The sequence below is a fragment of the Pavona decussata genome, unplaced genomic scaffold (assembly GCF_977016875.1).
Source record: "Pavona decussata unplaced genomic scaffold, jaPavDecu1.1 SCAFFOLD_9, whole genome shotgun sequence".
In the NCBI taxonomy this organism is placed as follows: Eukaryota; Metazoa; Cnidaria; class Anthozoa; order Scleractinia; family Agariciidae; genus Pavona; species Pavona decussata.
In genome coordinates, this window is record NW_028145432.1 from 3,607,828 (window position 1) to 3,632,947 (window position 25,120).

Genomic DNA, 25,120 nt, shown 5'->3' on the forward strand with positions numbered 1-25,120 from the left:
TTCCCCATATGCTTGGCGATTTGTAACCTATTTTAATACTCAGGGAGTGAACGGCGTAAGCAAGAAACTGGTTTACATGCACCGACCTCGCCAGATCTTAAGACTACTATGATGATCAATACCAACTGCTTGGTCGGCAGCATTTCTCCGCCGGCCGACCGCTCATACCGAAAGGAGTACAATTTAGTAATCATACCTACTCTCCACGCCAACAAAAGGACCATTTTGGACAAGAAAAACTCTGTAGCAAAAGCAAATCTACAGTTTGCACTCCTTTCTCAACATTTTTTATTTGACCCATACACATAAATACAGCCGGGTTTGCATACAAAACTGCCGTAGGCGGACCTGCGTATCATTGTAAACCCGCCGCCGTGTTCGAGATCGAAACTGAATCATCTGACTGTGTACAGGCTGCTCTTGCGAAAGAGGGCGTAGTGCAAGAATTCCAAAAATAACATGCAAAAACTCTAAATCAGTTATACTCCGGCAGACGACAAGCAAGAATCAGTTTAAATAAGTCAAGGAAACATTAATTCATAAGTAAATCCGCATTCAAAGTTGTTATGATGCAGCGAACAATGCGCCGCGCTGCGAACACATGCATACACACTGCATATAATAACATGGCCAGTCGCCTCGTGACCCATCCTTAATGTCTATATTTAAAGTACCTGTGTCATCACGCAAAGTTTAAACGCTTCTTTCCTTCTTCATCTGGTCCTTTTTCGGTAAAGGAGTTTCCTGGTGCCTGAAAAATGAGCTACGCGTAAGTTGTCATGGCGCGGTCAATCGGGGTGGAACAGCCCGGCTAGCCAAACTCTTGCTCCGTTACATCCGAGATTAAAGGTAACTTCCGTCAAAACATTGTGTGCTGTATGATCTACAGAATCCTTGGTTTAACAGGCCACCGAATGTTCAAGTAATATTTTTTTTAATTCAGAGAAAAATGGGAAGACAACATCACATTCTTCGAAGAATCCCAAGGACCGCAGCTTCCAGTTATAACTTCTAGTTATTTTATTGTGCATAATTCAGATGAATGAGTTTCGCGCCCTGCTGCTGTTCCGGCGAAAAGCTGACTCTTACTTATTCTATTGTCCCTTTTACTGCTGTAGAGGAAGGAGTACTACACTTCCACTCTAAAACAAAATTTCTTTATACTAGGAAAAACAACACTCACTGGTTTAAATATGGACTATGTTTAGGTATTCGTTATTCTCGGAAGAAATCTGTGATTTTTTTCATAGCCGTTACACTCAATTAGTAAAAAATTGTGTAATTGTTCCGTTTCTTCTTAGAACACCGAAACCTCTATTCACTACTTGGTTTATGCAATTAGTATTTCTTCCGCCTTTTCCGCGATCACTGTATTTCCCAGAAACGTCACAAACAATAAGCGTAACACTTTTACAAAAGTTCCAAAAGACGCGACGAGTGTAAGATTTAATAAAAGTGTTGAACTTCGCAAAATTTTAACACTTATTCGAATGACGGTAAAATCACCTCGAATCGATTTGTTAGAAGTAAAATTCAAGCGAGGCAAAATGGCGTTTGTGGACGATTTCCGGTGTTTCTACGTTTCCGATGTCACGCAATGACACAGTCGAATGCGGTTCGAGTTCACGAAGTATCACCAAAATATTGCCGAAGTATCACCGAAGCTCACCCGACAGCTGAAATGTGTGGATTTCCGCTGAAAAGGGGGAAGTTGGCCGTTTCTCGGAAATGCGCTCGGCGTTCGCAGTAAAAACGAAAGCCCGTGATGAAATCGATCAGAACTGTTTACCTCTTGCCCTGTGCGGGTCTCGAGACTTGCTGGAAGACGCCTCAAACCTAAAGGCCATCGTTCGGGAATCCAGTTCGCGTTCGGGGTAGACACTTTGAGACAATTTCAAAATAGGTTTCCCACCTCTGGATCGTGAAGGATCCAAGTATGTCGTGTTGGGAAACTTTTCAGAAGCTAGAAGTAGAGCAAAAAAATAAAATTCTGTTGGAGCTGCAAGGTATATATGGCGGCCCATTTGAATTCGAAGCTGCAATTTACCTGATGCAGTGGTTGGACCAGCAGCCTTGGTAAGCTGAACTTTTGAACTTAAAAGTACTAATGTATGCCTGAACAGTACTTATTTTTTCCCGATGTTTTGCAGTCTAACCCAGTCTTTGTATTTATGGAATTGGCTTCAATAGTCAGCCCCACCTGCATGTGGCCTTACCCCTCCCTTTCGATATATAGGAAGTCGTCCCTACAGACACTGAATTTATACGACTAGGTATAGCCACGAAAAGCCACAGTCCGTACAATGATTTATGACGCTTATTTATAATTTATACTTAATTGTGCTGTTTCAGCACAATTTAACAATGACGTCCCCCCCCCCCCCCACCCCTTCCCCAGTAACTTCAGATTGACTTGGCTTAATCAAGGTCCCTCCAAAAAGACTGTGGCTTAATCTTCCTCCAACCGACTAGGAAGACATCAAATTTCACAATGAGGAAGTTAGGTTTTTGTATTCTATTCAGTTTAGTGTTTCTGTTTCAATTGTAGACACTTCCATACTTCACCATTAAACTTTTGTTAATGGATGAACCAATTGATATTGAAGTTGAGCCCCAATTTGCTGCCAGTATAATGTAACCACTCTAAACATGTTGCTGGACTAAACGTCTTTTTTTATTTTAGGCTTTTTGTATCTTAAATTCATTAGGTCTGCCTATGTATAAAATATGTACGGAAATAAAGCATCTATTATTAGCATTATTAGCACTTGTAAATCAGCAAGGAAAGCAAAACTAAATTTAATTAGGGTTTCATTTTGATTGAGAGTAACAGAGATGCTACTCCATAGCAGGAATGGAAATAGAGTCAATACACTAGGCAATGGGCATACAGTTTTTAATTCTTTTTTTCTATAATATTTAAGATAAACTTGCATTTTGGAATTAAAATTCTATAAATATTGATAAAATAATGGGAGGAAATGTACATGTTAATTTTACAACAACCTGTGAGGCAATGCAGTGTTGGTCATATATTTACAAACTTGTACAGTACCTTTACTGAAGAGTTTTCTTTGCATACAAAGAAATTTTTCAAATCTCCTTGGTTTTACTGAAGCCTTGAATATGAAGTTAAGTTTCAATGAATGCTTTTTGTTTTGTTAATCGCATTTAGGGAAGATGCATCAAAGAGTAATATTGAGGGAGCAAATGTCATCAAAGCCAAGCAGCTGATGGATGGCACCATAGCCCAACTGTATGAGCATAAGAAGAAGGTAGGACATTTATACACCAATCAAGTCTAATCAGACAATAAACGTGTATGTACATGTTGGAATAGTCACAAAAAAAGTCTCAGTTTAAGTGATCATGGATCAGAGTAGCCATCATTGACTGATCGCTTACATATGTTATTTATATCAATTATTATTGCTATAATATGAATATTAACTACTGCAAGTATGGATTGTTAGATGATAAGTATCTTTGCAATATGGTTTGATTGTCAATGGCTTAAATTACTGTAAAAAATATAATATATACACTTATAACTAAACGGCATTTTATGTAACAATGTATTTGGAATGTGGGAAGTCCACAGTGCCTCACACTAGCTACATGTAGAATACCCCGAATGAAATTAATTATTTTTTTCATATTGTTTTTTCCTCCGGTTCACACAGCTGGACAGCTTGGCCTCAATTTCAGTCAGTGATCTCCATAATGTGCTGTTAGCAAAAAAGGTGCACGAAGTGATACAACATCTTGAGGTAATTTTGATCAGTAATAGATAAAATATTGATTTAAAAAAAATAGTGACTAATATGTATTACGTGATTATCATAATTGGTTTGTTTTTACCTATTGATTACTGCACAGAGCTTCCACAGTTAAAGAAGATAACATTGACAGTTTTTCAGATAAATGTCAAAAGCATGGAGTTAATTAATAAGGAATATCTAAAATGGTCAGTGATGTAAGATGTGGTTAACAGATGTAGTTCTCCTCAAATCTTAAAACGATTGCTATTGAATTTGCCAGGTTAGACAAGTTACCACCTCTCTGAGATTGTTGACCTCAGTTACCCAAACCTCTTATATCTGGTCTGGAGCACTGAACACTGGCAGCCCAGTTGCTTCTGTCCCTGATGTGTTAATCACTATTCCAACAATGATATGTATCCACTCAAGACATATAACTAAGTTACTTGCAACAAAAAAGTTATTTACAGTTATAACTATACAGGTGTTTTTTTCATAACAATAATAACAATAATAGTAATAATAGCTATTTTCTTTATTGTTTTTCAGGGAAATTATGGCAATGACCCAGTAAAGCTTTATGAGTATTTTTATGGTGTTGTCTACAAACTAAGAGAATTAGTTCATAATGCATCATCTGTAAGTACTAATATTTATTAAAGTAATTCATGTACATGTGTGGTTTAATCAGTGTAATTATTTAAAAGAATTATTGATCTAGTCAGTTAGATTCTAATTATCACACCATGAATTCTGAAAGTGATGACACTCTTTGTATAATTAACACTTATGCACTGATCTGTCTCAGTAATAGCTGTGGCAAATAAGAAAACATGCAATTTCTACTAAAAGGGATGAGGTACCTACTAGTATTGTTTAATATGGTGCATGTTTCCTGGAAGTGGTGGTAGAACTAGCAAATTCAGATCCATTATGAGGTTTCAAAAAACAACCTCAGACCCATTATTGCCAGTACATTAAAATAGATTGGTATTTGGCCAGGCAGTTTCTTGTATCCACACAGTTCACACAGAGTTCACTTGTATCTCCAAAGGTATTAAATAATTATTATTTTTTTTGGAATAATTTTCCCTCCCCCCCCCCCCCCCCCCCAATAATAACCCTTGTCCACCTCCATCCTCTCTACGATGCTCTTTTCGTATCCCAAAAGAATTATTGGTTGGATATCTTTCTGACGGTAAATATGTGTAAAAGGATAAAAAAAAGGTTGCTTTTGTTTCTCATTGGTTGAAAAAGTAGCACAAGTTTTGCTAACCAATGGCAGAGTGAAGTAAAGCAAAACGGAAAAGATTCCCAAATTAAAGGGCTTGGTAGAAAAGGGCTTTTAAAAATGATGATTTTGCTTGCAAAAAAAAAAAAAATGTCTCAAAAATCACCGAATTTTCGCATATGGACTCATTTGATCCATTTTTATTTTAAGAAATAACCTTAAATGCCAAAATTTTCCATCTCCTGAGGGTGGTGTACTGGTCATTTGTAAACTTAGGAAACATTAATTGAATCAACAAAATCAGCGGAGTGGTACATTATTCTTTCTGTTTGAGAGTGATTTGCTAATTAGATCCCTGGGGTGAACTTATGTTGTATTTTCTTTATTTTCCTAGAATCTCTAGAATTGATTTCAATAAACATTTCACAAGGCAAATTAATGATATAAACGTAACACGATGTTTCGACGACTTCATGTCATCACTGTCAAATGTGGAGAAATTAACCTGAGTGGTAATTACCACTTACGTTAATTTCTCTACATTTCTTGGAATTAAATTTGTCTGAAGTTTTGCATTTGGCTTTCAAATTACTCAAAAGTCAATGGAAAACAGCTCTACTAAAAGGCATGACGACTGGACATAATAATTACTAAAATAGAAATGATCCTTTTGCAATGCATATTTTAGATTCAGATCTATTGTTCATGCATAAGACGAAAATATTTTGGAGAGGAATTTTTAATATGAAATGTTTTTCACATCTTCAAGATTCCTTTAGAAGCAATGTCAATGGCAGAATCAGAGGACATGGACATGGAAGAAAATGCACCCCCAGATCCACATGCTGGACTACGTAAAGAGCTTGATGCACTTGTTAAGGACAGCCAGGTATTAAAAGATACCTCCACTCACTGGCTTAAAATAAATTAACAAAATTGTTGAAAATACAATGTAACGGTAATTTCAAATTTCACTATTTCTGTGTTGGACAAAACAGAATTTGATTATTACCTATTTTTCATTTTAAATTTCCCTGGCGCCCCCAACTTGGATTTCATGATGCGATGCAGTTGCTCAATTATTTCACACAAAAGAACATCTGCCTGCTGACAATAGCAGCAACCCTATGATGGCATGAAATCCAAAACGGTGGTGCCCGGGAAAATTAAAATTGAAAATAGGCGATAATCATATCTTAAATTTTTAGCGCACTTGAATGTCACTCCTACTTTTTGAACTAGAATTTAGACACTATTTCCGACAATTCACTGTCAATTTGTTGTCGGAGTGAAGGTTCCCTTTAAATTATTGTATTCAAACTTCCTAGATGAATGAATCAGCAGTGGGCATTAGATGTTAAAGTTAAATACTGTCAGTTGCAATTTTGTTCATACTAAAGTGTTGACATGATGCCCATATATTTGACTCTAAAGTTTGTATTCCAAATCAAATAAAACAATTTACTAATGAAGCAGTGCTATAACCCTACAGATGATGTAAATTATCAAATTCAATGAAATCTCTTTTACTGTACAGAAAAATGATGGTCTCCTCAAAGAGATAGAACAGTTAAAAGAACAATATGTGATCAAGTTCCAGGAAGTCAGTGGAAGAATAAGTAAATATTTTTTGAAACAAAGCATGCTGTAATTGTATTACATTGTACTAAAGTAATTATTATGCAGGAGGCATGGTGTAAATTAGACTTTTGATCAGTTCTTTCTTGGTGGTCTGTGCATTGCTGTCACATTGTTGCCTTAGACAAGAAACTTCACTTTCCACTATCACTCTGTTTGTCTTTATGAGGGCTGACATGGAAAAGCTCATAATCAATCATCACTTTTTGAACTATAGTCAAAACAAATTGCGTCACTGAGTCATACTGAGGGTGGGGAGCAATGATCCCAGCACACTCATTTCATGATCATGGAAGTTAGATTTTGGTTTCTCAAAACATTTTCTATTTTCATTTGAATTATTTTGTTTTCATTTTTCCCAACCCAGAGAGACATTTGAATTTCTTTGGGTATAAAAGAAATAATATTTTTAATTTAAAAAAGACAGAAAAATGGGGTCTTTACTTTTTAACCATTTTGACGTAGGCAGGTCTTCTACATGTAAGTATCAGGTGGTTTCCCCCATTGGTGGGAAAATGACACATCACCATTATGGGGTAGGTGAATGATGGGTTAATTAAGTAATCAAGGGGTGTAGAGTGGGGTAAAATAATATGTTCATTTCTTTTTTAGCTCAGATGGATGCACAGAAAAACCAAATAAACAATTCATCATCACTCACCGAAAAAGACAAGGTGGATAATGTGCTTGATTTTATTGTTATATTTATCATGCTTTCCACAAAGAACTGTCAGCTGTTGATCTGCTGGTAAAACTCTCAAGACATGTAACATGTTCTATCATTTGCTTTGAGCTTGGCAGGTTTTAGAGATAGACCTACTACACTGTATTTTGTATTTTACGAGTTCATGGATTTCTTTACCATCAGCTAGCAATTTACCTGTTTATTACGAAATATCCATGAAAATTGATTTAAGCTGCTCATTTGTAAAAAGCTCCAGGAACCTAAAAAATAGTTATTTATTGTCTAAAAGAGAGTTATTTAACTCTGAAGTTTACGAATTTTTTTCCAGAAACAAAGGTTGGACAAGATAAAGCTTGAAGCAGAGAAACTACAGCAGGAACTAAGCAAGATGGGAGAAGAGCTGTCAATTGCTAAGAGACTGGTATGAATCTCTGATCCTGTTGTTTTATTTTAGATGTAACTTTGTAGTTGTAATATATCGCAGGGAAAGATAAAATCAAACACAAGCTAAAGTGTGTAGGTTAAGCACGTACATTTTTGTAGTATGATGTGCCTTGTATTATTATCCTGGCAACTCTCTCCCCCAATGTATGTCAGACTATATTTCAGATTGGCCAGTGCACAATTTTCAATACCTGCATTTATCAAAGAGATGTAGACTTTATGTACAGGTGTATTATCATTTTAAGGGTAACTGTGTTCCAATTATCCAAACAAAAATGAGGACTGTTCAGGGCCGGAGTTTCATTTAAGATTTTGAACAGCTGGGCAAGAGTTTAGTGCGCCTGGGCAGAGCATAGTTAATTTGTATATTATATATTTTTGAAAAAGTTGGTTGAGGTGGTGAAAGCAGCCACACAAAGTTGTGTTCACAGATGATCAACCTCCCCAGTACCCAGGATGTCGTCCTCTATTAACACTGCCAGCTCTTATTGAAATCCCTGGACTGTGCACTCACCAATTTATAACACTGTGTCTCTAATTGAATTTGATTAACGCAGGGTTACATGTACATGTACATGTACATGTAGGTTCTGTTTCTAGAAGTTTTTTGCTTCGCTTAAGTGATGTGTTTTGTAACTTTGTCTCTTTCTTCCTTAATTTTTCTAGGGCTTCATTGAGTGCCTTTGTAATCATCTCAAAAAGATATCAGAGATAGAAAAGAGTGTTTTTGAAGAAATAACTGAGTGGAAGCACCTGCAGCAGAGGTCCCTGTGTGGGTTTCCTTCTCCCCCACCACTTGACAAACTTCAAGAAATGTATGCAAATCAGTTCAATTTTTATTGCAAAAGTTTGATTTTGTAAAATTGCTGGTGGTCATGTAACCACAGTGAACTAATTGTTTTGTCCCTATTATTTATTTTGTCTATAGCTGTGAAACACTTGCAGAGCTGCTCTGGAAATTGTTTCAACAGGCATCGCAGGTATGTTGTGAAGAAGTTCAATTGATATATTCGCGTTTGACGTAGAAAGAACGCACTCTTGGAGTCAAGATTGTTTGGGACAATCAAAAAGTGAATGGATCTTGGGACGCGCATCTGGCATTCCCCGCCGATTTTGCAGGGGCAGATGACATCATCACCGACTTGGCAAAAAAGAGAGAGCCTGGGATTAAGATCATGCAATCATAATCTTTGGAATTGTTCTCTCAGGTTAAAACTGATGATCCACAAAATTATACACTCATTAAACAACTGGGGGAAATGATGGGCTTGTACTTTCTGTTGTACAGTGTAGCTCTCAAAAATGTAAATTTATTTCACTATAAAAAAAACTTTTCAGTGGGAGTATAATTATTTTTAGAGTTCAGTTAAATGCTTAAGGTGTGTCAGATTAAATTGTCTTCAAATAGCCATTGTATCTATTTTGGTTTCAGCTTGACAACCTTTTCCACCAAGCATTTCAGGGGAATGAAATAGAACTGAAGAGAATGGAGAATGTAAAAATCTCTGCAAGAAATCTCATTCAGTGGTTCTTAAACAAGTAAGTACAGCTGATATTTAATTAACAACTGAGGCATTGCAAGGTAACTATAGGTTTAGAATTGAAGATAGTACCTCCTAGTACAGAGAGATGTTCGTGCAGTTTTATGACTAAACAGGAAAAGCAGATCTTAGTAAGGGCTATTGGTATCCAAAAAAGAAAATAATTTGAGAGTAACCACACATTTTTCAAAGATTAACCAACAATAATTTGAAAAGGCTTTAAAATAGGTACATTATAAATTCAATTTTCAAACCAGTTTGATTTTTATTTCCCTTTGTCAAGAATTATGGTAATGAATACTGCACAAAAGAAAATAAAACATTATTAAACTTTTGACAAAGTTGAAACCAAAAAAGAAACATATGTCATTCAGTAAACTGGTCTAGTAGTTTAATTCTTTCAAAAGTCAGTGATAGAAATAATTTGTAACAGTTATCTCATTGCTAGTTACTTGACCATCTTCATACATCTTCATGTTATTTTGTGATTATAACAAAATCCTTTATGGATGCTCAAGTGCTCGAACAAAATAATCAAGGGCTTGATAAATTTCATTGGTTCTGATTATATCTCAACATTAGGCCCACTTGTCACACAAATTATGTATAAATAATATTTTTAGGATAATAAACTCTTTTTCTGGATATACATGTACACATTATTATCATAATTGGGTGCCCATTTAAGCATGCTGAATGTGAGGTGTACTTAATATTTGTTGCTGTTACTAGGCTGTTCATAGAACTAATAAAATATTTCTCTGATGCTTTGGAAAATAAATTTACATAATTTATAATCATGAATAATATTTTTGTTATATATATAAAAAAATATTTGTCTTGAATAAATGGAAACCGAACTACAGATTTTCAAATAATCTTTGCAATATATGCTCAGCGGATTTGAAATTACTTGCCTGATTACTATCTCTGTACTTCACGCAGTTCAATATAACCATTGCTCTCATGTTCTCCTTTTAAGGATGTTTGTCATAGAGAAGCAGCCACCTCAAGTCTTAAAGAAAGAAACAAAGTTTGCAGTCGTTGTTCGGTTAGTGAAACCTATTTTATTTTAACTCCTGATGGGACAGCAAAAAAATTAGAATTTGTAAATAAACAAAGATATCTGGCATATGTATATATTTACCTGTCTTATTGAAGGTAAAATTCAAGTTTTGAAGTCGTTTATCTGGTATTTACATGTATATGGTAACTCTCTAAAATTGTCAATTTTAAGCTTACAAAATAATTAATGTACATACTGCTATATATTTGACATTTAGTAACATATTTATGGATATCAGTTTTGTAATAACAGATTTGTGTCTTGGTTTACGATGGACACGTTCTCTAATGCTACACCTATCAATGTTAAGCCGGAGGCAGCAGAGGGTTGGGGGAAGGGGTGAAGGAGTTGGACATAGGCATTTGAACTCCTGTTTAAGTGCCCCACCAAGAGCAACTGTGGATGGTAAAAAGTAATTCAAAGTTTGTTAGTGAGTCCACTAAAATGGTCAAGAGTCTCCATTACGGGTAGATAAGAGATAAGTGCTGTCAAATTCCCCACCTAAACCGTCCTCCACCGCAGACACATTGATAGCTGCATAACATAAAACATTCAATTGTGACAGTATCTGTAACCATCTCTTTTACAATAACAGGCATCTCCTTGGCGACAAGCTCAATGTACCAATCCATCCTCCTGAAGTCACTTGTGCTCTTATCTCGTAAGTATACAGTTATTTCACCGTCATGTGGCGGTTTATACCTCTGAGCAAAATATTTGTTTATTTTTTAAAATCTTATGTTTTATTTTCTTACGTTCAAAACTTTATTTAGAGAAAAACAAGCCCAAAGTCTTTCCAGTGGAAGTCGGAACAGAAGGTACAGCAAATGTTGAACGTCAACTTTTTCTCTTATGTATCCATCGATGTTTTGAAGGTCATTTTATTTCGGTGAATTTAATTAAATGCACAATCTGCAATGATGATAAGTAATCTTTCCCCCGTTTTTGTAAAAAGCGCCACTTCATTTAACTTAAGCTTAGCTAATAAAAAAAACTTTTGAGAACTGTTGTAAGCTACTAAAAAGGGTATTTTGTGATTTGTCATGTGAAATCTGACATGACAATGTAAGAAACTAACCACTATTAAATTCGGGTTTGTGTAAATCTTATTAAAATTTATCATAGATTCAAGAAACCCGCTTTACCATCCGTTAGAAATGTAACTCACCTAACAGTTCTGCTTGAATATTTTTTTTGGAGATCTTAGTTGGTTTTTCAATGCCGATTTTATCCTGTCTGTCACCACCACCGCCGACTCGCGACCAGCACTTTTGGCGGGAATCTTTTGGCGGGAACAGAGTAGTGTTCACAAAGCTTGCGGTCACCTTGGATAAAGATGGAAAGACCGTCATTTTTGACTGCAAACTCTGTGCAGCCATTAAATTTGGATGTTAATAAATCTATTCCCAGTTTTTTGCGGGAACATTAATAGGGTGTCAGTCGGTGTCAGTCATGATTAAGTTTTGAAATCATAAGTCAAATTGTGGGCTTATATCTGGAATTCCCGCTTGTTTTGCGGCGTTGTCAAGAAAATAAAGTGTTGAAACTTAACGAAATCCATGGAGGCTGAATTTAATCACCAGATTTAATAGTTCGCTGAAGTAAAATGCGTCAGCTGGCAATGAACAGTTGCTAGTATATGGAATATACACTAACAGATATTTTTGGTTTTCCTAAATACAGCAATGTTGCATCAAATTCCAATCCGGTGCTGAACAGTAAAAAGGCAAGTACCTGCAGTCTTTTTGCCTCGCGGTCCATTTTCATTTATTCTCTTTTGACATTTTCTGTCCGTTTTCTCATTGTTATCTCTAGACACTGGAGTTCAATCAAGTGACGCGTAAACTGATAGCTGAGTTCAAGAATCTGGTAAGACTGCCCACTGTACAAAGTTTATTTGTCTTTGAAAAACATTGTCACTTGTGAAATACTCAGTTGCACTAAGTACATTTTGCTTCCCAGATGAATAGATTGGAATATTTAACTTCTCACTTGCCATTGGCCCTGAGAATACCAACTGATCGTTTTCTACTAGATAGCTGAAGTCTAAATATTCTAGCAATGTTTTTAATGACTTCGTCACAGCGGTGGGACAAAGAAACCACTAGGCTATTGTAAGGTCTCTGTCTTCGTGTCAGTACTGAATTGTTGTTTTTACTGTTTGCCCCTTGTCATCCAGTCACTAACCAAAGCCACGAGACACGGCGGCAAGAACAAGGAGGTGGTCACGGAGGAGAAGTCAACGCTGCTTTTCACGACGCAGATCACCCTGGGAAAGGAGCAGTTTAATATTTCTGTAAGATTTATAACAATAGATGCTTTGTATATTAAACGTTCAAAGGTTCAAATATATGAACGTAGAATCAGTATTGGTCAGTTAAACAGATAAGAGGTTCTTAGCCCTTCTTAGGTTTTGTATATTCCGTGTTGAAATCTAGCTAAACGCAAAAATTGCTTACCCCTAATCCGTATAACAACTATGATTTGAGAACAGTTTTGTCTTAGAGCGGTTTTCAATTGAGTGTCGAAAGTAATTTCGCGTTTGCTTTGGTTTATTTTACCAGACTCTGTGATTGGTTGGCAAAGTTCGCGCCATTTTCTCAACCAATCGACATCAAGACCAAAACCAATCGTGCTTGGTCGCGCGCGTTTTCCCGCGCTTGACGCAGGTTACATGTATTTGCTTCGAGTTCTGATTGGCTGATTGTGCTGTTTACATCTGTTCCGATTGGCCAGAGTAATTACTTTGGTTTTGGTTTTACAACACTCAATTGAAAACCGCTCTATCCCTACTAATTACCAATATCATGATGTGATCCCTAACATCACGCAGGACAGTGATCAGTGTGTTGTTTGTGTTTGTTCAGGTGATGTCAGTACCAGTAGTTGTTACAGTCCACGGTAACCAGCAGTGTGATGCAGAAGCCACTGTTTTCTGGGAGAATGCGTTTTGTGAAAAGGTGACTAAACTACCATGGTTTTAGTACACGTAATAACATCGACGAGAATAGAGAAGCATGATCACAGAACGACAAAAATGTTTGGAAAACTACGAAATTCAGCTTCGTCCCCTTGCAAGAAAAAAAGGAACTGGGAAGTCTTCTTTGGCGCGGCCTCATATATTCTTGAACCGAGCTCATTGGGAATCAGAAATTTAATTACGTTTTTGATCGTTGTCGTTTGAAAACAAATTTTGTTCTGACACATATTTATGCCTTCCATCCTCACTTCGCACTGTGAAAGTGCGAGTGGAGGGAAGAGCACTTGACCAACATTATACCGTTTGATGCGCCATGGACATGACCCAGCCTACAAGGCAAACGTTTTTAGGACTCGAGACGAAATTAATCGTTGGTGGGGGAGGCATGATTGCATGAGGAGACCCGTAAACAAATAAAAATGGACGTTTTCCTAAACGTTGCGATAACATGGAGGAAGCAAGTCACTACGATATGTCAGTTTAAACCGTTTTCTGACGTTAACCTGCGGACATTAAGAACGATTAAAAACTCTTGCGGATCGGCCGTACCATGATATTTGGGAAGCGATATTTAAGAATTGATTTTACTGTTTTCATTTTCCTTTGTCACGCGGAAATGTGTACGTTTAGCGGGGATTCGGAGTGCATTTTACGTTTGGCAAGAGCTGTTGTTATGGCTTGAAAGTGCTAGTTTTCCAGAGCTGATATACTATTGTTCCCTCTGTTTGCAGGAAAGAAAACTGTTCGATGTTCCAGATCAGATTGAGTGGCCTCGTCTTGCTGATGCTCTGAACAAACGTTGGGTGCTCAGCAATGGACGCGAACTCAACTCCGATTGTATGGCTTATTTAGGGAGCAAACTTTTCCCAGGTTAGACATTCTGTATCCTCACGTGTGTTTCTTTCTTGTTTTTATTGGTCATTCTATATGCTTTGCGCAGGAATATATTTTTTTAAACAACTTTCAGAGTTCATAAAAGCAAAATCAGAAGGTAGTCGAAACAGTCAATTGAAAACAGGGGAATAAAATGTTGTTGCCATAAATTTAAATTTGAGGCCTCGATGTCATTCAGCTGAAATGCGAAAGAGCTATTAAGTGTTGACAGCCATTTTAACTATACGTATTTGTTTTCTACTTTAAGGAAAAATTGAAGGAGGGATGGAAAACGCTATGGTCACAAGACAAATGCTGAATCGAGTAAGTACTGTATTGTGAATTGTGTAGGTACATTACTTCAACCGAAGTCACTGGTTCGCTGAACGGTTTTACCAGATTTGTTTTTAATACTGCGAATTACTATTAAGCCTTTTTTTTTCTTAATGCACGTGTTTGTGAAGGTGTGGGGAGTTGGAGGGAAAGATCCAAAGAGTAAAAAAAAAAAAGTGATGCATGGTTGTTATATTGACTGCTAGTATGGATCAGGGAGATTTAGAGTCTGGATTAATTTGTAGCTAAGTTGAACTATGAGTAAGTGTATGGGGGTACGGTTCTTCTAAACCACCTGTTTTTTTTGTCAGGATCACATGAATGGCCGCTCATTCTCATTTTGGAAGTGGTTTTATGGAGCTTTGGATGTGGTTTCCAGGCGTTTAGTGGATGAATGGAGAGATGGGTAAGTCAGCAAAATAATTTACTAGCAGTGTTGGTTTATTGTGCGAGGACTTTTTGAGGAATCCATCTATGTATGTCCTGTATGGGTAGAGCTCGGGAGGCCAAAAGATAACCGCATTGTTATCAAATGCAGGCATTCCTGTACAGTCACACAGCAATAGTAACAGCCAAGAATCAAGTGAGCATTTAATGCAATTAAGCCATGCTGTGGCACTTAGCAGTTTTGTCTTGAATTAACCCGGAATAGAATGAATAAAGTACTAAATAGAAATGAAAACTGATCGTTTGCATCTTTTTGTATAGCGGAGTCTTTGAAAAACTCGAAATTCCTCAGCTTGTAAGAAATAAATGTTATAACATGGATTTAGAAGTTTTTTACTTTTTATGTTATAGTTCTAAGGCAGGTTCTGATTGGCTGATTACTGATATTCATATGTATCTGTAGACACGTGGCTGGATTTCTCAGCAAGCACGCTGCTCATGATATCCTGAGAGGCTTCCCTTCTGGTACTTTCATTCTGAGGTTTAGTGACAGCGAGTTGGGTGGAGTCAGTGTCGCATATGTTAACCTTATGGAAAATGGTGAGTTGTTGTTGTTAAAATGCCACCTGAACAGCCAGTCCGGAATGAAAACAAAACACGGGCTGTGTCTGGGAAACGCGCCAAATAGTGAAGTTATAGCTTCCTAAGATAAGCTGTTAAGATGGCACCAATAAACTATCAGGGACGTCCCGTGAGTAGCGAAATCGCGCGAAATACATGTAGATAAACAAAAAAACCTCTTTAAATGAAAAGTGTCTTTAAATAAGAATAACTTTTCATCATACTCCGGGAGCTATTTATATAATATAGCAATTCTTCCATTCAGTCTCGTTGTGTTCGCCAAATGACTAACAGACAGGAAGAGAAAAATGCCACATGTTGAGTTTTGTAGTTGTGAGTAGATTGTAATTCCTGGTGCAGTTTGTAATATTTATTCGGTTCATTACTTTCGTTTTTTTAGGTCAGTGTGAAGCCGTTGATGTGGAACCTTGGACAAACATGCACTTGCAAATGCGAAAGTTGTCTGACCGACTCAAAGACCTGGGAGAGCTGGTTTCCCTCCATCCGAATATCGATAAGCATGCGGCCTTTGGCCCATACTACACTAACGATGGTAAGGAGTCTGGCTTTTTTTAATCACTTACATGAAAACTTATATACTAGTTATTTGTTTCGCTGGCAAACCTTACCAACTGAGTAACAAGCTTGATAGTTACCTATCCCTCCAGATTCGGGTGTACCCCATAGTTAGGAAAATAAACCTTACTTTATTTCTTTTTCATTCTTAGCGTCTGTTTAAAGTGTAAACGTGCAAAGACTTTTTAGCGTGTTGTTTTTCATTTGCCATGTGTTAGATGCTTGTTTAGTATAATTCAACTTTCGGCTCTTTGTAGATAGACACGTGTAACCCTCATAAGATTTAGTTTACTCACTTACTTAAGGCTCATTTTTTTTTTCTATAGAAAACGTGTCTGCTGAAGCTCGTACAGGATACCAACCCACCGTCCTTGCGACCAGGATAGCAGGGTATGTAAGATTTTTGAGATAGAAAAGCTCTATCAGCTCTTCATGTACATAGCGTGAGGCACGATAGTCTAACGGGCCATTGTCCGAGTCCAAACGTTAAAGCATGATCCACTGTCCTTCTGTCTCCACAAGGATATGAATGGGTGCTATGGAGAAATGTGACTACCCAAAGGTGGCTATATGTGCGTTGATGCAGAGGATACGCGCTGCCTCCTGCAGACGAAGTTAATGGAAATATTAATGTAAACGAAACAACAAGGATACATTGGCAGACAAAAATCTACATTTTTCACATATCTCTACTTTGCAGCAACATTTAGCACACGCGTTATAACAGGTCGTTCCGAACTTGAGTCACCTACTGAGCCGACAGAAACTTGCAAGTTTGAACACAATTATCACTGACCAGAAAAAATATATACATCACTGACTAGATTTACACTGACTACCATTATCACTGACTACCTTTAATCTTAATGCACAATTCGCGCAATATATGGCGAGTTTTAACGGAACGACTTGATTTTGTTCAGTTGATTAGATGATAGCATTTTATATCACTTATTAAAATTGTTTTCCCTTGGCAGCAATCCGGGCGGCAGAAGTCCCATGCACCAGGGAGGACAAGACTCTTCCATGGTAAGTGTCCAATGTTTGTAAAGTAGCACGAGATATGTCCAGGATCGACCTTGTTAGCAAGAATTTGCTAGCAAATTATTTTCGCAATTGTCGCAACAGAAATAATTGATGAAAAAATTATGTGACAAAGTCATTTACAAATATCGCAAAAATCGCAAGAATAACAAATGTAACAAGAATAAAGATTCAAGACTAAGAAAAAGATGAAGGCAAGAAGGGCTCCGAAATGTCCGCAAATATTGCAAAAGTAACAACGATTTTTCTTGTCAGCTAAAGACGCCTGCTAGCAAATTTTTTGTTAACAAGATCGATCCTGGACATAAGTGGAGCTCCCAGTGTTGTCCAGCAAGTCGTACTGATGATTGGATCAAACAGACTTAGTATAGTTTGTACAGTTTATTTATTCTTCGATGATTCTGTCTTACGTGGTTTCGTCGTAACTTGTAGATATCATTAATTGCCCCATGAAGGCAATAGCATCACTCCCGTGTCCTTGTGCGTTCCATTATCATGGCTTATAGCTTATTATTATTTTTTGCAGTAGAAATTAACACTGATTTCTTCCTTGTCTAATTCTCGTAGTAATCTGTTTTTCCGTTGCCTAGGAAACTCTTCCACCAAATTCGTTTCCACTTGCCGGTTTTCCAGATTTATCGTGCGGCTTGTACCCAGGCTCACCAGCTTCCCCAGCCTCGCCCCAGTCTGTCGCCTCCACTGTCCTAGATACTGAGCTTGGTTTGGCAAATCAGGAAATTGTCGGGGACTATGGACAGCTGGCGTCAGAGCTCGCCTTGAGTAACGTGTTTCTTAGTGGCCTTCACCAAGGAGTATCCCCTGGATCTGTCAGTTATCTGTCTGCAATGGCGGCAGCTATGGGCGACGAGAGCTTTGCAGACTTTTTACTGTCAGATGACGTGAATGCCGCGCAACCGCAATAGAAGCTAGTTATGAACCTTGGAGACAGTTGAGGAAACGAGGAACCGTTTCTTATGTAGGTACGTCATGGTCATCTGCATATTGATGCCCATTCGGAAAGCACTGACTAAAATAATGGGTGCGTTCGGTTGAAATTAAGTGAACTTGGGCGAAAACGGTGCTCGTTTCCTCAACTGCGGGTGCAAAGGTTTTGAAACATTTTAAGCGTCTATTTGTAGCTTGCATATCGGCTTATTCCGTTTTTCCCAGGACAGTAGAGATCTATTCCCTGCCCGAAACGTTTTTTGAAATGACAGGAATTTATCAATAATTAGAAGACACACAAGAAGGTGAAGAAACACACAGTCGTTCGCAAGATTCACGGCTTATCGTTTAATAGTTATAGTGAGTGTTCTTCGTGAACCTGATGTGTTTAAGCAGGATATGATATTACGTTGTCGCACATTTTGGATGCGATTCTCTCGCCCTCTCATTGGATAAACCACGGAAGCAACAACTTAAATTAACCGTGTCAGAGAGACGAGAGCCGAAGAAAATATTCTCTCTGATAATTGTTCACCCCCTAAGATTAGTTAAAATAATGGATAACAATTATTTATGTTTGCATGTCTAGGGTGGGATTGACCAACGGAGTGTTTGGAATTTTATTCTGAAAAACAGTGAATTATAAAAGTGAAAGGGAAAAACAAATTAAATTTATGAATGCGAAAGACGGTAAAAATCCCGTCTAACATTGTTTATGCTGATCATAAATTGTCGCAATGGCCAAAGGCTCAAGAGCAGGACAGGAATGCGTTTGAAATAACTCAAACACTTCAGAAAGATGTGCGATAATCATTAGGAGAGGAAGAAGCTGAAGTTTGCCCGCATGAACTGCTTTTGGCATTTATTGCATGAGGTAGTTTGTATCGTGTTCTCCAAGGTTCATTAGCTGCTTCTAAGCATGCAGTAGTTGTGTATTAATTTGATTTTAGGCTAATTTATTGCCTTTTTAACGTGTTTCTTTTAGCTAAGCTTTATTTTTTCAGTTAAAACGATAATTGAGCTATAATAGCTTAATGACACTTCCTTTAACTGAAATGCAGCAATTTAATTTTCCAAGCCTGTGGTTCCATTGAGGATTTGTTGGACACCGTCGGTTTGCATTGTGTTTACTTTGAAATTTTCATTCTCAGTTAATATCCATTGTGTTAGGTATGATCGCAACTAAACTGGAAAATCAGATTTAACTCGTCACCTGTGCGCACCTGTGGAAAACCTTAAGTTTGCAGGTTCATTCAGGTCTTGTCGGCAACCGGAAGCTCTGTACATTGTATATTATAGATAAGGGAATTAGTTGCTAAAGAAACCGTGGTGCTGCGTCGATGGGAGAGTGGAAGCAAATATTTTGTTTTATCGATTGAGTTGACAAGGTAATTTGACCACCGTAAAGAGATTCGAGTCTCTTTACTCTCGAATGCCTCTGCGGTGACCAAATTACTTTATCAAATCAGGTAATAAAACCAAATATTGTATATTATAGTTATTGTTTTGGCCTAGGATTTAGCTATTATTGTGCATTATGGAATACTAAGTGTCAGACAAAAAGGTCAACTGCTTTAAGAACAACATATTTTAGTACAACTTATTTTTGTGTTAATTTATAGAATAAAAAGTCTGTGTTGTATGATCGTTCTACTTTTAAGTAATTTAAAAGTTTTCAGTAAACGACTTTTTTTCATAAAGAGGAAGAGGGTGGCCGTCAGCTTGTATGCAAAAATCGTAATCGGCTATTAAAAGAAACGTTAAAGTGTGACATGTCCATGATTCTCCTTTTATGCTGTCAAGCTAAATGTTTGTTTGTCACTGCTGGGTGTGGGGGGAGGGGAGGTGGGATTGGAGGGCTCAGGCTTGTACCCAGGCTCCTTCCTCACTAACAAGTTCGGCACCGACGCCGTTAGGATCAGTCTGCCGTTTATATTTTGCATTTGTAATAATTTGCTGATCCAGGTTTACAAGAGATCCGGTACCACTCATCGGTTTGTCGCTGTGGTCTTTCATATTTTAATTGTATTTCTTTCCTCACTGGTTTGCACCAGTGTCATCAACAGCATATTCAAACATACTGCATGAAAATCATTGTAATTAGTTTTAGCCAATCGATCTCGACAACGTTTGCTCCCTAGAAGGTTAGAAAAAGCAAACTTTGGGCTCCGTATCGGCTTCCAACGTTTTCTGTTCGTTTTATTAACACTTAAAGTGCGCTTTCTCATTGGCTGAAACACGAATTGAGAATTAATACTGCGAACAAAAACAGTAACTAACAAGTTTCTGGATATAAATATGATATTGTCAATATGGATCATAACAATTCACGGTCGATTTGTGTGAAGTAAACTAAGTTGATGAAAATCATTGAAATGTTCCCAGTTTAAGCCAGTTCACAGGTCCAAGTAACTCGCCGTAAATGATATGAGCTTCGTCGACAGGCATAGTGAGCTTATTTTCACTGACTTTCTGTTAATAAAGATCATCGTACTCGACGTCGTCATTTTCATCAATTTTATCTTCCTGTAAGACATACTGCGACCGAGTTCCGGCCTCTTTGGACCATTGAAAACACTTGAAATATTCCATATTGTTTAAACAAATAAACAAACTCAAGTCCACAAGAATGACTACGCCAAATATAAGGAAAGATGTCGTGGTACCAGCATAAGTGATTAACAATCCCCCAACAACCCCTCCCCCACCGTTTCCTAGACCCCAGTGCACCCCTCCAAGGATGCCCTGCATAGTTGCGGGCGCCCCAGGGATAAGTCCCACGAAGACCACAGCCGCTGACCATACTGCAGCTGTCGACAAGCCGTGAAGGATTTCAAAAGGTAGCACAACCCAGCTGTTTGTAATGAAGGCGTAACCGAAGAATCGAATGATGTAACACGATAGACCAACGTACAATACTTGATGATGCCCGAACCATTTGATAAACACTCCAGAAAAGCTGTAAACCATGACTTCAGAGATGCAGTGTATTGCAGTTATGGTGCTAAATAGGAACTGTGAGCCGCCTAAATCTTGTAAGTGCCAAAAAAGAAACGTTTGTATGAAGCCCAGGGCAATCCCGCAGAATAAAATTGTTAAAATGAAGTACATGTACTGACAGTCGATAAGCGTCGAAAGTCCTTTCCATAGATCAGTTTCTTGTGATTCTTTCTCATCAAATTCAAACAAGGCCCCGATCAAGAGTGCCACGCCCATGAGACACGCAAAAGCGTAAAAGCAAGGCAGATAGTTCACGCTCAAAGGATTGTTACAATTATTGATTTCTTCTATTGTACTAAGGCTTGAGCCTACGATAAACGCGGCAAGTCCCCAGCCAAAAGCGCCCCATAAACGCTGCTTGCCGTAGTCCTCAGGCTGGTCACCTACACAAGCAAGGAACACCTCAGTTAGAACAAACTTGGGGCCAAACACGCACTGTGCTATGGTCTGTATATAGTGAACTACTGAGTGTAATCAGGAGCCTAGTGTAACATTGTGAATTCTAAAACCGGTGTAATAATCGTTCTGAAATGAAGTCGCATAATTTTTGTTGACTAGATTCTTATCAAAACACGGGGTCCCATGAGGGGATGGTGGGGGCGGGGGGAGAGTTCTTGGAGCCTTGCATCCTCGAAACTTTAGCCAGGAGCGCGGAGCCTTTTTCCACTTGGAATCCGGGCAAAAATGCCGAGTCTGGCTAAATGGAGACCTGGAGTAAATCCATTGATCTCTGGTGCCCTAGTTTTTCTATCTTGGAGAACTATATCCCTAATCCCCTTTCGGACCCTCAAAACAGTATTAGAGTGGAACCCTTTTAATAAGACCACAAGCGGGCCATGAAATTTGGGTTGTATTAACCGGGATGCTCGCAGTTTGATCATGATAAGAGAAACATGTAACTGAATAAATAACTAAAAGCTCTCAAGTATGTAAATTTTGAACCGTGATATTAACAATGTTATAACTTGGGACATTCTGCGTTCTTCAAGAATAACTAAGACAAGACAAAAAAGAATTAATGAAAGCATTCTTTTCTCATTAATACACTATTCTTAGATATATGGCCCTTGCTGGCAATCACTCGTAATCGATTGTGATCGTCTGCAAATTAGTCTCTGCTGGCTCTATATACACCGTTTCATTTGTCAGGTCTCATATAGCTTGAACGGGTTAATTCGAGACACTCGTTCAAGGCTGATTTTCTTTCATAGCTACATACATAACTACGATAATATGGCACTTAAACACTAGTAGACGGTAAAAAAAAAACTACTAAATTTTTCAGTTCCACTTGACTAATTAGATTACGGTCCCTGTGTATTCTAAGCTAACGCGCTACTAGGGTACAGGTGAATACTACAATCAGAAGAAAACATGTCAGACTGGCCATGTTTTGTAGAGTGAAAGGCCTTTTAAGTTCTTCCCGTTAGTAAATCAAAAAACACTTACCCAGGTTTTGCAGTGTTGCGGTGTCAGCTAATGTTATGGCTGGAGCAGCTATTAATGTTCCAATAGCAGTGATAACAAAGAGAATAGTAAACAAGTGTGTATCTGGTAGGTTCTTCCAGTCAAAAGACGTCTGCGTCAAGTCATAATTAGCTACAGTGTCCAATGGCCATGGATATTCACCAGCCATGTTTAGCGAATCAAACACCCTCTCTAACCGCTCTCTGTTAACTTGGCTGTCGGACTCTTCAAGAATGTTAACTTTGCTTGAATTGGGAAGAAGTCTTAATGAATCTGATTCGGAAACGAAATCTTTGCTATTCATGTTAGAGCGGCGTAGTTTATAATCAGAAGCCAGTTTGTCTTCGTTTAACAGTTGTTTGTTGAGTGCATTCAGAAAAGTGATAATGGCACCCGACAACTCAGAGCTTTCTATGTGCCTTCGAAGTCTTTGCTGTGTGTAAACTGGCGAAGAATCAATGCGACGCAATATTCTTGATCTGAATGAAGAGTACAGCTGACCACCAGTTTTCAACTTAGAGTAATCTTTAGAGCTATTCAGTGCGTTCTGAGACGCGTTTTGATAATCTGCATCCAAATATAACGATTGCTGTTGATTTTGTTTTTTGGAATTTCGAAGTCGGTGATAAGTTGTTCGCTTCGATGAATTACTTCCTTTTACCTTTCCAACAATTTCGAACCAATTTTCACTGCCTTTACCTGGGTTCACGACTATCGGAACTTTCTGTTTTTGTCGATTAGAAACCGATGTAGAATTTTTCAATGGGACAGTTTTGTTCTCCTGCTCTTCCAAAATTTCGTGGATAATTCCCATGGTGGCATTGTCCTTACAAACGCCTAAATGAGACACGGGTAATACAAGTGACAAGGAGTAGTTAGACACCAACCACGCTATTAATGACACAATAAAAATAACTTTGCTTTTCTTGAACGTATCAGCGATTATTCCCCACATGGGAGTTCCAAAGAGCTGTATCAGAGGTCTGATACCGATTAATATTCCAGTTTCGTGTGCAGAAAGCCATAGCTGTTTATAAAATACTGCGAGGTAGGGAAATAACGAACCTATAGCGGAGAAGAAGAAGAAGTAAAAAGTCTTGTAAATTAGAAGGCGTCGGTTCAGTCTCGAAAAGCACGTTAAAAGGAATATCCCTCGGTCCTTTTCTAATGACTCTGGTGTTGTTTCTTCTTCCCTATTGTCTTTGATGTTGGTTTGTTCTGACAAACCATCATGTCTTCTCGAAGACGCGGAATCTTCAGTTCTACGAAGAATACGCGCTAAGCCATACAATTCACTATCACTTTCATCTTCAACTGTTGATGCATTTCTTGCCGCTTGTGTTTGAGTTCCAGGAGTAGTTTTTTCAGGACATTTCTGTCGTCCTGGGTGAGTTCCTTGCCGGGTATTCTGCTCCTCGATCATGTTACACCGATCACAGACTTGCCTCAATCAACCTGTTTGTTTTTCTCAATTTGCAGGTACCGGTTGCCAGCCACTCTTGACGCGTATGGGAACTTACCTGTATTAAGCCACTGTTCAGGTTATTCAATTTTTCGCCTTCTTCTGGCAAATAGAAAGAAAGGAAACAGCGTAAATTGTACTTCCACCTCAGCGATCTCATTCGTCTTTGGAGATGCCCACCCCACCCCATGTGCCATCCCAAAGGGGAAGGGTTTGCCTTCTGGTCTGGGCTCGGGGTATGGTTTCTAAGGTACTGGGAGAGCGCATCTGAAAATAGATTTTTATCTATGTCAAGAGTGCAATCAAAAGAGAAATCAAAAGATTCATCCAAGGTTATAAAGTACCACAACTGGTCTGAAAATGGGTATGGAAAATGACATACTTTGGTCTGAGATTAGAGAACGGGACAGCACACCTGCACCAATGAATCCTAGGGGTACCCCCACTCCCCCCCCCTTCCCCCTATTCACTGGAGGTTGTATCCTTTGGTTTTATAGGAAGTCTTCTATGTATCTGAAAACAGGGGCCTGCTTTGAACAATATAAAATTTAAATTAAATTTCTGGGAAAGCTTTTTTGTAGCCACAAGCAGCGGTGAATAAAGCGCCAAAGTTTGTGTATGCTGTAAAAGCTAATGTTAGAGTCACGTGATTAAGCACACGGCATGACTTAAAAAATGTAACATTTTGAAGCGTCCATATATTCGGCACAGACTTTCTTCCAGTTTGTGAGGCTAAAGCTACAGTCTTGATCATTACATTACTTCTAAAGCCGTTAACCTAGTACTTTAATTTAGCTAGGAAGTCAGTCTAGTTCGAACAGTTTATCCACTGATTACTGGTCTTAACTACTTTAATTTTGTAGAGTCTCCCAGTTAAACTCTGGCAAAAATGTCAAGCCATATTCTAACACGCATAGTAGAATTTTATCCCAGACTCCCAAGTTTAAACACGATTTCATGAGCCGAGGTTTATCTTTAGAAGTGAAATGCTTAACCCGCATGGCGGCAATCTACTAAAAATATCATTCAGTTAATCAGGCTTTAGCAGGTGAAACAAATACCGCCT

The 25,120-nt window shown here is 38.1% G+C and overlaps 3 protein-coding genes across 9 annotated transcripts in view; 1 reads left to right on the forward strand and 2 right to left on the reverse strand.

Annotated features, from left to right (window-relative positions):
• The window catches only part of LOC146488614 (heparan sulfate glucosamine 3-O-sulfotransferase 2-like), a 44,821-nt gene extending 43,702 nt beyond the window's left edge, over positions 1 to 1,119 (reverse strand). For 3 of the 6 annotated variants that reach the window (XR_014866480.1, XR_014866482.1, XR_014866485.1), the window contains exon 1: positions 675 to 1,119. The gene's annotated coding sequence lies outside the window, so the exon portion shown is untranslated. The remainder of the gene's footprint in view (positions 1 to 674) is intronic. The other 3 variants (XM_085118894.1, XM_085118891.1, XM_085118898.1) reach the window with 1 other exon arrangement.
• A 581-nt stretch (positions 1,120 to 1,700) lies between these two features.
• Positions 1,701 to 19,893, forward strand: LOC146488617 (signal transducer and activator of transcription 5B-like). Of its 2 annotated transcripts, none has more exons than XM_085118871.1 (26): positions 1,701 to 2,076; positions 3,176 to 3,275; positions 3,684 to 3,770; positions 4,311 to 4,400; positions 5,762 to 5,881; positions 6,530 to 6,611; positions 7,243 to 7,304; positions 7,644 to 7,736; positions 8,426 to 8,574; positions 8,688 to 8,739; positions 9,192 to 9,298; positions 10,283 to 10,351; positions 10,962 to 11,027; positions 11,140 to 11,184; positions 12,050 to 12,092; positions 12,182 to 12,235; positions 12,546 to 12,662; positions 13,234 to 13,326; positions 14,078 to 14,216; positions 14,488 to 14,543; positions 14,864 to 14,958; positions 15,403 to 15,539; positions 15,961 to 16,113; positions 16,463 to 16,526; positions 17,114 to 17,165; positions 17,748 to 17,911. In XM_085118871.1, exons 1-26 carry the CDS (start codon positions 1,937 to 1,939, stop codon positions 17,748 to 17,750), a joined length of 2,268 nt encoding a protein of 755 aa, XP_084974997.1. In that variant the 5' UTR covers positions 1,701 to 1,936; the 3' UTR covers positions 17,751 to 17,911. The 2 variants fall into 2 exon arrangements, with proteins under 2 accessions (XP_084974997.1, XP_084974991.1); XM_085118865.1 differs by having other exon boundaries at positions 1,702 to 2,076; positions 17,771 to 19,893.
• Positions 18,392 to 24,015, reverse strand: LOC146488618 (major facilitator superfamily domain-containing protein 6-like). The gene is made up of 2 exons (XM_085116060.1): positions 22,575 to 24,015; positions 18,392 to 21,508 (listed from the first exon to the last, which is right to left on the reverse strand). Exons 1-2 carry the CDS (start codon positions 24,013 to 24,015, stop codon positions 20,601 to 20,603), a joined length of 2,349 nt encoding a protein of 782 aa, XP_084972186.1. The 3' UTR covers positions 18,392 to 20,600.
• Positions 24,016 to 25,120: the final 1,105 nt, after the last annotated feature.